The sequence below is a fragment of the Ischnura elegans genome, chromosome 3 (assembly GCF_921293095.1).
Source record: "Ischnura elegans chromosome 3, ioIscEleg1.1, whole genome shotgun sequence".
Taxonomy (NCBI): Eukaryota; Metazoa; Arthropoda; class Insecta; order Odonata; family Coenagrionidae; genus Ischnura; species Ischnura elegans.
In genome coordinates, this window is record NC_060248.1 from 36,214,126 (window position 1) to 36,228,634 (window position 14,509).

Sequence of the window (14,509 nt, forward strand, 5' to 3'; positions counted from 1 at the left end):
CCTTTCAGTCGGAACTGTCCACACCATTGTAATAGAAGATCTTGCGATGAGGAAATGTGCGCGAAGCTGGTGCGACATCGCGTAACGCACGTGTAATCAGCCAAAGCCAAGAATTGGAAACTTCACCATGATAATGCACCGTGCCACAGTGCGATTGTTGTGCGGCAGCTCCTAGCGAAATTCGGCGTGGTAACGCTGCCTCACCTCCCCCCTACAGCCCCGATCTGTCTCCACCTGACTTTCTTGCTTCCGCGAATAAAAAGGGAGTTCAAAGGATAAGGGTTCGACTCCAGCCAGGCGGTTCAAGCGGCGACGGCAAAGGTTCTGAACAAGATTCCGAAAACTGACTTCCAGCGGGCTTTTGACGTGCCAGGCGCGCCGAGAAGTGTATTGATGCAGGAGGCAGGGGCGCAGCTAGAAAATTAAGGCTAGGGGGGGGGGGGGGTTTCAGGCGCAAGTAATACTGGGGGTTTGGGGGTATTGCATACCCGCCAGGGTAAGCGGGAGGTGCGGAGGCCTTCCCCCGGAAAAATTTAAGATAAATGGTTCATAATAGTGATTTTTACGGCCTTATGAGGGATATGTTATTAATTCTCACACTATTCTATTAGCAATATTAATCCATTTAAGTAAAATAGCTTTAATTTAAAAATTTCTGTGAGCTCTGGGGGGGGGGGGTTTACCCCCCAAACCCCCCCCCCCCCCCTCGCTGCGCCACTGGCAGGAGGAATGTATTTCGAAGATTATTAAGAGATTATTATAACTGCGATAAATTTTTATTTTTGGAACCAGTCCCGATACTTGTTGAACGGACCATGTACGTCCTCCTTTCCGGTCATTATGATTAAATATATATAGTAAATAAATCTGTTGATAGCCATTTGGAACTTATCAAAATTTCCGAACATTTCTCCAGCATGCCAGGTCACAATGTAAAGGGAGAAAGGGTACTTTCTCTTATTTCATCTCAGTGGACAGATGAGAGAAAAAATTTGCCTCAGGAAAGGCTCTTATAATGGTCAATTACAATTTCAAACATATTCTCTCATGGAATTTTATAGTTTTCAGGTAAAAATTCCAATATTGCTTGAAAAAATTAGATCCACAGATCAGATTTAATATATTAAAGAATAGTGCTAATAAATTTTTACTATCCTTACTTATGAAATAGCCAAATTTTTTCAAGTGTCCTACTTTTTCCCCTTAGTCCTTTTTCACAGGGTGCTGTCCTCTTTTTCATCTCTTAACATCTGGTCACCCTATCTATGAACCCACCCATTCAATCCCCAAATTTCAATGGCCCAGTGTGCACCATCAGCAACCCAGGAACTGCAGATTTGTGAGTTTCTGATTGAAACAATCAGCCTCACTAGGCATTTATGAAAGATTTAACTTTCTCCCAGCGAATGGCTGACATAAAACATTTCTTGGGTTTCCATCCACGTTCGATCCCCCATCTCTATCCCTACCATATGGTGGGAAAAAGCAAAAATGAATCCACCAATAGGAAACAACCTCACCTGAGCAACACACTATATAAATCTGTCCACTCGAGAACCAGCATCAACAGCCCTGATGACGATGACAAGGTCATTCATCAAAACAACAGCAAGAATGGAGATGGAGGACCCCTGAGATCTATTTACGTCACTAGACATTTCTTTGAGAAATTCCACATAGCACGCAGTTTGTGGTGGCTGATGTTAAGTGTTTTGGCTTCTACCCTGACCTTTATCCCTTAGGCTGTGAGAACGTTTTTAAACGGCCTGCGTGGTGAGTGTGGGAAAAACGTTTTTCAATGGGTGACCAGAATCTTACCACTGGCAGCCTTTCCTTAAGATTTTATTGCCATCCTTTCGGTGGTTGCTTGAACTCGGTGAAACCTAAAGGCAGGGAGCACAAAGGCATCTTTCACGGACTGGGCACCCTCACCACTGGGAGCACTACCTGGATTATCCCTTCTCCAAGAGAGAACTCCCTGCTCTCCACGGCGCATTCACAATGAAAACAATTCCAATGAATTCTTGCATTTCCTAGTAATTAATTTATCTTGTCATTGTCCATTAACCAGGGAAACTTATTTGAAAGCATTGGTCTCTCTTTCTTATTATTTCGGTGGTGGGTCTTTTGCCCCTGCGTAATAACCAAGGACATTTCTTTCCTTTGAGTGTTATAATCTCATTCTGGATTTCCCTTTGAATACCCTGCCTTTTCAACATGCTCTACTGATCTTTGCTCAGTTTTTCCAGAGCTTTGCTCAGTTTCGGTGGTGTTTGTTTGCTCCTAATCAACTACCTACTCTCAGTAATTCCAAAGATTCATGCAAACTTCTTCACGAAGTTCAAATCGGCTGAAATATGGTTGAAATATCAAGCAATATGGATAAAAATCAATGAATTTTATTACCGTTTGATATCAAATCACTCATAATTATGTCATGATCGCCAAATTTGAGGAAAAAATTCATTTACATTCGATTTGCAAAAATTCACGTTCAAATATTTGAATTCCAATTATTATTCTTAGAAATGGCTCAATTGAATTCATGGTCTGTCATCTGGTGGTAGGGTGGACAGTCCCAGATTATGAGGGTCCATTACCTGCTAGACACACGCCCGGGGTCGAGGGAAAAATATCTTCCCCGCTCGAGTCCCGCACACAGTGGAAGAAAAATTTTGAGCAGCTTAAGGGTTGGTAGAGTGTACCATGATTCCTGGACAATACTGACTTTTCTATTTTTTGTGCTGATTTTAGGAAGAATCATGTGACATGAAAACTTTATACAGCACATAAAAGCACAACTAACTACTTTCTGAAAGCCTAACATTCATTGTAAAGACATGTAGTACCACTTTCAAACCTCTGGAAAGGTTACTTTTTTGGAGGATACTACAATTAAGTGGGAAGGGCAGAAGGAGGAGGCTGCCCGCTGAAATTCTTGGAAAAATTGGAAAGATAGCAACCTTTAAGCCCCCCATTAAGTTTTTTCTTCATCAGCTTGAAAACAGTTTTAAAATAACTGAAGAATACCTTAAAGCAGGCCGTTTATGCATGTCAGAACTCAGATGCATTTTCACGGAGAGGCATTGTAAAAGACCATGGAAACTGAGGAACTCACACCTAAACCACAGCATTAATCAGCCTAATCTAACAATCAGACTTGATGTGTAATTCCTGTCCAAAATTCCATTGGCAGAAGTAATTTCCACAATGAAAATATGATCTAGAATATCCACTGTGATTCCCTAACTTTGCTACTCAATACATACAACCAAATAATGTGCAATAAAGTTGAAAAAATCTCAACAGAATTGACTTTCACAAATTTCCATTTTATTGATGAATAGGAATGATGGGTGGTCAAGGTTCCTACAATTTGTTTTACAGACAGCAGTTACACATTTTTTTCCTCTACTGATTGATTAACAGATCAGTTAAACAAAAATAAATTTTAACTCTTGAAATGATAGATAACTGAAAAAAATCAGATCTTTTTCCATTAAAAAAATCATTCCTTGTTCAGACATCTTGAATCTAAGTTCTGTCACATACATACCATCAACTAAGGTAATATGTGATGGTTTAATACTCCAATAGACATCAGGCTACCACTTACGAATACACATTTCCACAAAAAACCACCATATCTTTGGACATGTTTTCACTTAAAATGCTTCCACCATAAAAACAAAATAAATCGTCTAAAAATGTACACAGAACCTAAATCCTAATTACTCAACCAAAAACAATTTTTTTTTACTTTCAATTATAAATGCTTACAATGAAATTTGCATCTCAAAACATGTTACCGCAAGTAGATGCAATAACCTAAGTTGCTGAATTTAAAAAAATCAGATTAAAAAATTGAAGTTTTATCTCAATTTTACCTCTACGAGCGTATCACAATCGTTTCATTCCTTATTAAGTAGTGGACATTAATTGAAGTTACTTGCGCCTATTGCAAGTTATTTTTGCATTAAATGGCTGTGAAAATTTATTGTCTTGGCATATTATCATAATTGCTTCCACTTTGCCACCACTACTACAATTAGACACAAAATACTTTGTTACGAGAAAACATTTTTGCTAACTGATACTAGTCTGAACCATTTACCCGGATGCTTCATCAACAAGGTACCTTCTACAGCCACGATTAGCTGAAGTGTGCTCTTATACGACATATCGATAGATTTCCATCATCCCCCACACATGGAACACATCGTACACAATCGGGACTTTCAAAGATGCATCCATTTATGCATACACCCAGCACTAAAAGGCAATATCACTTTATTTGCTTAGAGCCATAAATGATCTCAGGCAATTCGAAATTTGAGCAAAATAATGTTCATCTACTCAAGCCCATTTACATAACAAATAAGGCCAGAAAGTTAAGATGTAAAACATTTGCATTCTCAAAGTGCTTTTGGAAAAATTTTTGTTGAGAATAATCATTTATAGAGATAATATAGCCTCTTCATGCAATTTTTAACCGCTTCAAAATTTCTGCTAGCAAAGATATCAAAATTCCAGCAAAAATTTCCATCTGTTCTCCTGGGCCAATTTGAGTCCCTCAGTAACTTCGAGAAATTAATACTTCACCTGTGGCAAACAAGTCTTTAAAATAATACCTTATCGGCCCGAAGTTACGGGCTTTCTGTTGAAAATAAGAGTATTACCACCCAAGGAACGACAAGAGATCTTTGATCGAGAAACACATACAATGTAATTTGTAAAGTAGAGTGATCTTTTAAACAATACTTTCATGTAAATCATGCCTATACTTGATGTTCTATCACCTTTAATACTTTCAGTAATTCACATTAATAAATAATACACCACCTTGACAAATAATAATCAAGAGATTGTGGATTTTGGTAGTGACTCATGGTTTTGAGCAAACCAAGAGAAACTTTCAAGAATGGATTACACGACTTTGAGATTCACGCCCAAAACTGACCAAAACATTGAAGAAGCATTAAATATTTTCAACTTGTTTAAAAAAAGGAAGATTTTCTCAGCAAAATGCCAAAATCCTAAGCTCATTAAAACAAGAAAATTTTAGTAGATGCAATCCTGGAATTGCATTTACCCTTCAATGAACCCGAACTCTTCAGTCTTACAAAAACATTTGGGTAGCAACCATACATAAAATGCAAGTACACATTTAACAAGCATTTAGGACCCTCAAGCCCTATTCACTTCACTATTTACAAACACATGCCTCTTTTTCTCTCTCCCTTACTCTCAAAACACACAAAACTGCAGTTACCCAAAGAAAAAAAAAACAATTTACAGTCACAGGCAGACAGTAGAAGAACATACATCACAGTCACACACAACCACTCAGCAATATATATACTCCAAACACACTCAACCTCTCACTCATGTTTACACACAGACTAAATCCATTTTCACAACTGTCACTTGTCCCTTCAGATCAATTATCAGAGACAAGGCAAGCTAATCTTCACTATTCTTCTCAAGGAATCCATAGCATCTTCAACTTCTGCCAGAAGTGATTCACACTGGCACATAGTTGCCCTTGGGACGGTAAAATATTTGCCCCCGCATTAACCTTTTACGCAGCTCTGAAATCAGAAGTCTCTTCTCCTTCTTGATCTTTTTCAAAATACCCTTATTTTCATGAGTCCTTCGAGATAGGTAAGGGAGGACCTCATCAACAGGACCATATGGTATGTACTTGTATGCTGAGTAGCCTGCCTGACCTAAAATACATACAAAAATGATTAGAGTTAGAAAATGCACAATCCTAAGAAATACAATAGTTCATGGTGAATATATTTTTGAGAGAAAGAAAAGCAGAGAACCAGATAAAACTAGCCAAATTCCTACTGTATGAAACTTGTGAAAGTGACGTCTAAGGGATGAATTAAGACCAATAACATAAGATTTAATCGAACTTGGTAACTTGAATGGCATTTATCCAATTGGTACTTGATTTTGAAGGAATTAATTAGGAGCATTCTTCACGGACTGGGGGAATGTAATAAGCATACATACCGTATGTGCATAATGTAGCACACAAATTTAATTAGGAACATTAAAAATTTTATTTCAGTTTAAAATTTAATCATAATAATACTATAGAAGCCCTGAAATGACCATATACGTTCCAAGCATTCATAAATAAACCTCATTCTCATGAGTTTAGATTCTACATTTACTTGTGTTATATTTATCCAATGACTTCTCTCTTCATGATATATTCACAATAATCATATTTTGTCCATGAAAAAATCTTTTTTTCGATCAATTTAATCCACTACAACTCAATGAAACATAGGATCCAATGAAAGATACTTTTCCCATGACCAACACTAAGAATACTAAACTTAACTATAAAAACCTTTCCGTTTAAAAAATAATTACACTACATAATGGTTACATTACACTACATAAGTAGTTAATTTCTTAATTTACGACCCACGTTTGACCAGATAATGATATCTTCGTGAGTCTTACAATTATAACTGCCAAACAGAGCCAGAACTAGGATTTTTGTCAGGGGTGGGCAAATATCAGATTGCCACACCCCCTCTCCTCACTATTAAAATATAAGACATCCATAGGCTATTTTTTAGAATAACTACAATATTAAATACATTTTTTAAATAAACTTTTCACATTTTGCCGTCCCATGAAATATGCAACCCGGGGCATGTGCCCGCCCTGCTCTAATTCTGGGACTGCGGCCACTAGACCTTTTCTGATTACTGATTACTATTTGGTTTTTGCTGTTGAAAGTATGATTAAATGTACTAGACAACGAAACGATTGGACCTATAGGGAGACAAGGGTTGAGTCTTACCTAATGGAAATGTGATATAGTCACACATGCCAAGGAGCTGCCCAAAGCACAACACCTTCTCCTGTGGTGTGAAACCAAGTTCGTTCATCCTGAAAATTCAAAATAAAAATTTGTCACTATCCCATACCAAAAATGAAACATGAGATACTTTATGTGTTTAACAGAAGGTAATTTCTGCAATTCTAGGATGGAATGGATTCATAATTGTCATTGCCTGCCATAAACATCTATCCAAAGCAGTGAACACAAGCAAGAAAGATTCCAGAGGAGCTAGGCAACCCACACAGCCCATTTCGCTGCGCACTTTACAAAAATCAAACTTTAAAGGGAAGAGTTAAAAATTGGCTCAAATGGAAGATACAAAACATGAAACTATAAAAATAAAAACAATCTATAATACTGTACATATACACATGACAAGCCAAAATACTAACAAAGTATTACTAATGATTTCCTTTGCATGCAAAAGTCGCTTGCGATAAATAATTAAATGCTTGTAAATGTGGCATAAACTTCAAGCATATCTTGAAGCAAAGCACAACAAAAATGCAGAGCATAAGCATGAACACCTCTTTCCATCTGGGATTCCAGCACCTCAAGAAAGCACAAACTACCTTCAATCACTCGGCAAGTATATCACTGATGCATTAACAGAGTTGTGCTGATTTTGCGGTGCATACATTTACACAAGGTAGTAATTAGGATTATATTTAAATAATGACATTTATTATAGTCAAATTTTTATTCTAGATTAAAAATTCAGAGAACACAATTAACAACATGCTAAAAAGGCGGGTAATAAGATAAATGAAGACTTAATTTCATGATTTATTTCATATTTTGGGTCTCAAGGAATAAAAATCTTTTTCTCCCTGGCAACTGTTTCATACTTACTTATCAATTGCAAAACGAACTGTGTCCTCGTTGTGACTAGCAACCATGATGGCTATTCTTCGCTCCTGCCCTTTCTCCTTGTTGTCTTTGATGCGACGTAAGCACTCAGTTAGTGTTTTATGGAACATTTCTGATGTGGCTTCAAATGATGGGTTGGTGGGGTCTTCATAGCCCAATGCTGCTGCTCGAGCTCTTTCCTGCAGTCAAACAATACAATCAATGAAACAATTTTGAAACAGATGAGAAAAAGAGAACACATAAACATTTGTCATGAAAAATAAATTAAATATTCATTGTAGAGAAAAATATGCTGCAACACTTTCCCAACTAAAGTATAGGCAGTAGATTATATTAGTACACCCATTTTTATAAATTATGACTTTCATCAAACAAGTAAATTAATAAAACTCTTCAGAATGGTAGCCTATGGTGATAAATATGGGGCACTTCATAATGTCAGCGATAATAAAAACTTACAAAATGAAATCAACAGCCTGATAATGAAGATTTAATAAAAATGCATCAAAATGCCATAGGGCAACAAAACGCTGAAGGATAAAATTTAATGTAAATCCTCACATTTGCAACAACTATCAAAGAGTACCTAAATAATTTTTAAGAATGATATCAAACTTGATGGACAAAAATAAACATTGATATAATGAATTAATTCACTTACTTGTTCCAAATAGGCTCCTCGTACCAGTTTTGCCCCAAACACAAAGTTTTGCCTCGCACTTTGCTCCAAGTCAATGGTGACATTGTCAAATGCATCTTTCAGATAACATTGGTATGTATTAAAAACAATTCCCTAAAAGTACAATAAAATGAAATATAAATTAATATTTGATCAATGACCTTAATAAAAGTAATGTATAAAAACTGCAGGATAAGCAACTTTAAAAAGTGAAATACCGTATATCTCCGAATATAGTCCCCCCCCCCAATTTTGAGACCTCAGTTTTGGGAAAAATTTTAAAATGTAAAGGAAGGCAATTTTTCTGTGGTTAGCAAGTTAAGATTCTAGATTCGATAAAAACTATTATTTTCTGTGAAGATTAAGAACAAATCTGTTCACATATTTTCCATCACAACAAAATAACTATACCTAAAACATGTTGTGATCCATTGCATGTATCAGTAATTTATAGTTCCTTAACCAGATGTAATGAAGAAATGAGAAATTTTTTTAAGTATCCAAGGCTATTGTATTTTTTAAACCTTCACAAATTATTAATATTTTTGATTTCCAAATGACTACAGACAATGTCAATATATAAGCTTTAACTTAAAGCCCATAAACAGTATTGCATTTGGCCCTGAAACTTCCTTAGATCCAGTGTAACACACCCATCAAGTCATCACAAATCCAAGTGACCTGAAGAATTTAGGAAATCTAAATAAAATTGTGTTAAATAAATTATAAATATTATAAAAATATTGCTATCAAATGCCTGCTAAGCAAAACAATTAAACTACAGGATTTACAAATATCAAAGTAATAAAATTAAGAAATAAACTTTTTCCAACAAACATTAAAACTGAAAAAAAATTATATCAATTTTCAATGCCTCGTCGCGAATCATTGCATAAGTTACACAAAGAGCTTCTGCTCTGCATTAGCGCACAAATTCGACGATATTTTCCTCTAATTCTTTGAATCTGCCGCATCGAGACCCCCGAAATGACTTCCGCGATGTATTAGCGCTTTGCAAGCGCTGTAAATTATATGATTTACGGCGTATTCTGCAACGGCTATTTTTAAATTGGCATCGAAACTCCGTCTTTGAAGGCCTCTAATCTGCGGCAGGATTGATCCTCATCTTTCTACTTGATCCATCCACACTGTTGAACGTAAAATTATTTTTAATAAAGAAAATATCGCGGAAATAATTGCGAAACGTTATGCGACGTAATTTATCGATCCTATTTACCCTGACGAATTGAAGATATTCCTCAATAAATTGATTACACTTTCGATGCTGAGTCGCTGTATTTCGATCAAATGCAGTAATGCCGGCGCTTCTGGTTTAAAGTCGTCGATTATTGCGCCTTTTCAGAAACAAATGCATCACCTATTGCGCATTCTTGTCCTGCGAAGGCGGTAAAGGCAGTGGTTGTAAACACGAACCGCACGGGCACATGGACGTATAGTAGCTACAGACGCAATGAAATGCTAAATCGTCACGAAAGGTTAACTTTATCTGTTTATTTTTCGCAATTATTTAAATCGTGTAGTTATTAAATGAGCGACGGGTACATATACCATTGATTCAATTCTAGTGTTCGATTAATGTAATGATAGTGTGTGTTTAGTTTTCATTTTAATTATTTACTGTTTTGCATCATTAAGTAATCAGTGTCGATTGAATTATTCTAACAATACTTTTCCAAGAAAAATTAGCGGCTACCCCGATGGATTCCGTGAAAACGCATATTCGATATGCTATTTGAATCGGAATAATCGTATCTGTACAACATTTGTGGTAAAAATTGTCTTAATTTCCGGTAAAACGTGGCAGTATTTACTAATATCTCCGATTATAATCCTCATAAATATACTCAAATAGAAAGATTACGAGAACATTAGCCATTATGCCGTTATTTATTACTTTATGGTCACCTTTAGTATGCTAAACTGGATTACACTCGATTATAGTCCCCCCCCTTACTTTTCCGCGGCCATTTTTGGAAAAAAAGGGGGGACTATATTCGGAGATATACGGTACTTGAACACCAAGTCTTGGATGATCTGAAAAATGGGTTTTGTCTGTAGGAAAAGCATCAAAATTGTCTAAATATGAATCTTAACAATACCATTCATTATTACGGAGGCTTCCGCGGTTAGTTGATTTGTGATGGTTTTCCGGGTTTACACATCAACCCGGAAACCCGGAAAACCATCACCAATACCATTCATTGAAAAGAAAACATCACCTAAATAAGAATTTAAAAAACTGCTAATATAGATTCCTCAAAAATTAAAAATGAGGTCACCAATACAAAAATTATAACCAAGGACTGGATATGAGCTCCATGAGAAATTAACAGCAAAAGTCATACTTCTAACAGCACTATCCGCATTAGTCAAGCACAGAGATATTGAATACATCCACTCTTACCTTCTCTTTATTGTATTTCCTCATCATTTCCAAAGTTATCCGCGATATAGCCGGCTGGAAGTAAGTCTGTTCAGCATCAATCATCATGCGAACATCCAATTCTTGTGCCATCTAAAATATTGGAAAATGACAAATTACATAAAAAAGTAAAAGATACACAGACTGCTTCCCTATAAAAATATTCCATCTTAAGTTTGGCAACCATTGCAATTTATTATGTGATCAAGACTTTAAATTATACAAAAATATTTACCAGGATCACGTTTAACCCTCTCAGCTATAACCTTCCCGGTGTACTAATCAGAAATGCTGAGGGCAACTTAATAAAATATAGCAGCTTGGAGAAAAAAAAACATTATGACGCTACATTTTATACATCCACATGTGTTTTTTCATAAAATTTTACTTTAAATGGTTAATAATGTAACAAATACTTTACACTAAGAAATAAATGTAATTATTGCAGTGTTCTAACATTTACGAGTAGGTAGGAGATGAATTACTGGTCCACAAGTTTCCATTTGAGAAGTATTAGCCCAAACAAGGGCCACAGAACAATCACGGTTTTGTAAAGTTATGTATAACACTTGGATTTTAGAGTTAACCCATTCGTACTCCATTATACAGTGTGTCCCCAAAAAAAAGACCCGATTTTAATTTGTAATTATATTGAAAAAAATGTCACTAGGCAAGCGAAACAGCACCAGATGTGATCGGCATTGTTTAGAGTTTTAGAAAAATCCGCTGAATGTCACTACGAGTGCTGATGTTTAGCATGAAACCCTTAGACCATTGGTCTAACAATTAGGTCTAACAATAAGGTGCAGCCAGTCTCACTGAAGATGACGTACAGGACCACGAGAACGGGCTTTACACTCTTGGCCTCCTAGGTCCCCTGACATAACACCATGCGATTTCTTCCTTTTGGGAAATGTTAAACGGCGTGTTTACGTTCCTCCCTTACCTCGTGACATTGATGAACAAAAAACATGAATATCAGCTGCTGTAGCTTCAGTGACAGAAGACACCTTACACTCAGTTTGGGATGAATTCAGCTATCGGCTAGATGTCGTCCGCGCAGCCAATGGAGGACGTATTGAACATTTATGATGGTTTTTTATAAACTTTTGCCTTTTTTGAGTAATTTAGTATACAATATGTTGATGTCAAGCCCTTCTTCCTAATAAATAATCTTATTTAAAATCGGGTCATTCTTTTTGGGACACACTGTATAATGAATGATCCACATAATACTTTGCTCACTCACCCACAATTGCAATTCAAAGCAATTGAATATGCTTTCATTGAAATTAAAAGATCATCCAAGAATATTTATGCTACGGAAATTACCACCTATAGTATAATATTTGAAAAAATGGAACCATGAAACAGCTCTTCCAACCACCGATTCAATGGCTGCTCGTTAATCAAATAAATGAAGTCAAAAAAGTTCATTTCAAGGATTAATATTAAAAATGCCCATAATTACTCCTGTTTAGAGATTTACTTCCAATGGTTCAATTAGTTTTAAGCCCACTTCCTTCCATTACCAATTTTTACTACTCAGACTCCACTCAAAATTAATATCGATGAAAAACAAATTGTTTTACACCACAGACTTCCACCACTTCCTTAAAACCACTTACATAGGATAGATGTGGTAATAATAAGAATGAGCACTTGAGATTAAGCTTTCTTCAAGGCACTCAGAATTTAAAAATTAATTCAATACAAAAAAATGAATCAAAACCTCATGAGTACTGCACAGCCCACAATTTTTAATTTTTAAAAACACTAAGTTTCGACACTAAAATATCATTGTCAGACTAGGCCTGAGGTGTCAAAAAAAAAAAAAAAAAAATTTGCACATACAGCAGACTCCCGATCATCTGGCCGCGGCACATCCGTGTTGTGGATTATCCGTGCATAATTTCACTTTTGCTCAATATATTCCGTGGTATTTATAAAAAAATAAAATCGGATGCAAAATTATCGGAATGACTGAATTAATTCTTCGATACACTGGGCTAATTATTTCCATTAGAATCCCCTTCGTAAAAACGGAAGCGATCGCACGCTATCTGCATTCACTGGAGCACCGTGTCCCTGTTTTCCAAGCCTTACAGTGCGCGACCGCGCTCCGTGATCATGAATACACCTCCCACTACAGTTGCAACCCGGGTGACTTGTGTGAGACTCGACTACGTGGCATGGTGTAGTTTCCGACGTCGAGCAGTGATTTTGAAGCATTCGTGCAAACAATTTTTCTGTATCCATGATCACATGGCCAAGGATGTGTGGTTTTCGAAACCAGGCCTTACATGGAGCATCAATAATACGAGTACAATCATGTTATCGTCGCTAAAAAGACTGCGAGCTGGCAAAGAAAGCTCTCAATGTGTCCGGGAAACATTTTACAATAAAAGAATAACTGTATAAATACATATATTGTTTGTTTTATGTAAATTATGAACATTACAAGACATTAAAGTGAAAGTTTGGGTTATCCGTGTTTCCTGATTATTCCTGCCGTCTCTCCCCATCATTAGCCCAGATAATAGCGAGTGTACTGTCATTTCTATTGAATAAAAATCATAAACAGCACAGTTCTACAAATTTTTACAATATTGTTGAAATTTTATTACTCCATATCTTTCCTGAAATACAGTGCAACCTCGACACCCCACGGTGCACTAATAAACACTCGCTATAGCGAATTGTCGCTTTACAAGAGGTGGAGCAAATAATAGCCAATATACCTGTTGCGAACAGATATACAGGAACAGGAGTGGTGCGGCGACAGATAAACATCTATCCGATAAACGTAAGCATAAATCCAGACGAAAGGCGATGTTTTTTTGCATCACTAAATTTCTTTACTCAAATAACGACTAACTATTCAAACAATTTATAAGCGCCGCACTGAATACAAATCATGCAAAGCATTGTTTCGTCAATCATTATATTTATCGAACGACAGTTTACCACATAAATTTGAGACTGAGCACTCCATTAACTTCATTTCTAACAGATCGCTAGCAATTACAGAGGTTAAGGAGTCTTGATGAAAGTCTTCCGGCGGTGAAACCCTCGCTATGGCGAGAGCCAACACCGAAAGGATCTCGTAAATACGAATTTTTAACACGCTTATTATAGGGTCAATTGACAGTGCATCGGCTATCTCTCGTAATAGCGGGGGTGTCGCTGTAGCCCGTACTCGCTTTAACGAGGTTCCACTGTAGTTAGGTAGATTGAGGTAAAAATTAGCTTACCTTGCATATGGTGTCCAGACGTCGGATCATATTTCGGAACATTTCTTCTTCCTTGGGGGTGAGCTGAGTAATAAGACGTACCATCCTACCAGTTTTGAGATCTGGTACTCTGAAGGTCTCACTCAATTGAGCATTCTCATCGATAATTCCACTCCAAGGAAACAAGTGGATCACACTGAGGACAGAAATAATTACTATGCATAAGAAATATATTAATCAAATAGCACAGGTTGATACCCAGAGTTAAACTCGTACTTATAAGAATAAATCACAGGGGTGCAGTATTATTACCTTATAAAAGGACAAAAATGAATAGGAATGTATCATCGGCTGGCAACCTACTAACTGCAATAGGCCTACATTACTGCTGAGTGATCATTAATTTAATA

The 14,509-nt window shown here is 36.5% G+C and overlaps 1 protein-coding gene across 3 annotated transcripts in view; it reads right to left on the reverse strand.

Moving 5' to 3' along the window:
* Positions 1-3,311: 3,311 nt before the first annotated feature.
* Positions 3,312-14,509, reverse strand: part of LOC124155662 (proline dehydrogenase 1, mitochondrial) — a 100,140-nt gene continuing 88,942 nt past the window's right edge. For all 3 annotated transcript variants that reach the window (XM_046529672.1, XM_046529673.1, XM_046529674.1), the window contains 6 exons: positions 14,121-14,295; positions 10,849-10,959; positions 8,406-8,537; positions 7,727-7,923; positions 6,833-6,921; positions 3,312-5,729 (listed from right to left, as the gene is read on the reverse strand). In XM_046529672.1, coding sequence (XP_046385628.1) covers positions 5,524-5,729; positions 6,833-6,921; positions 7,727-7,923; positions 8,406-8,537; positions 10,849-10,959; positions 14,121-14,295 — 910 coding nt within the window. In that variant the 3' untranslated portion in view covers positions 3,312-5,523. The remainder of the gene's footprint in view (positions 5,730-6,832; positions 6,922-7,726; positions 7,924-8,405; positions 8,538-10,848; positions 10,960-14,120; positions 14,296-14,509) is intronic.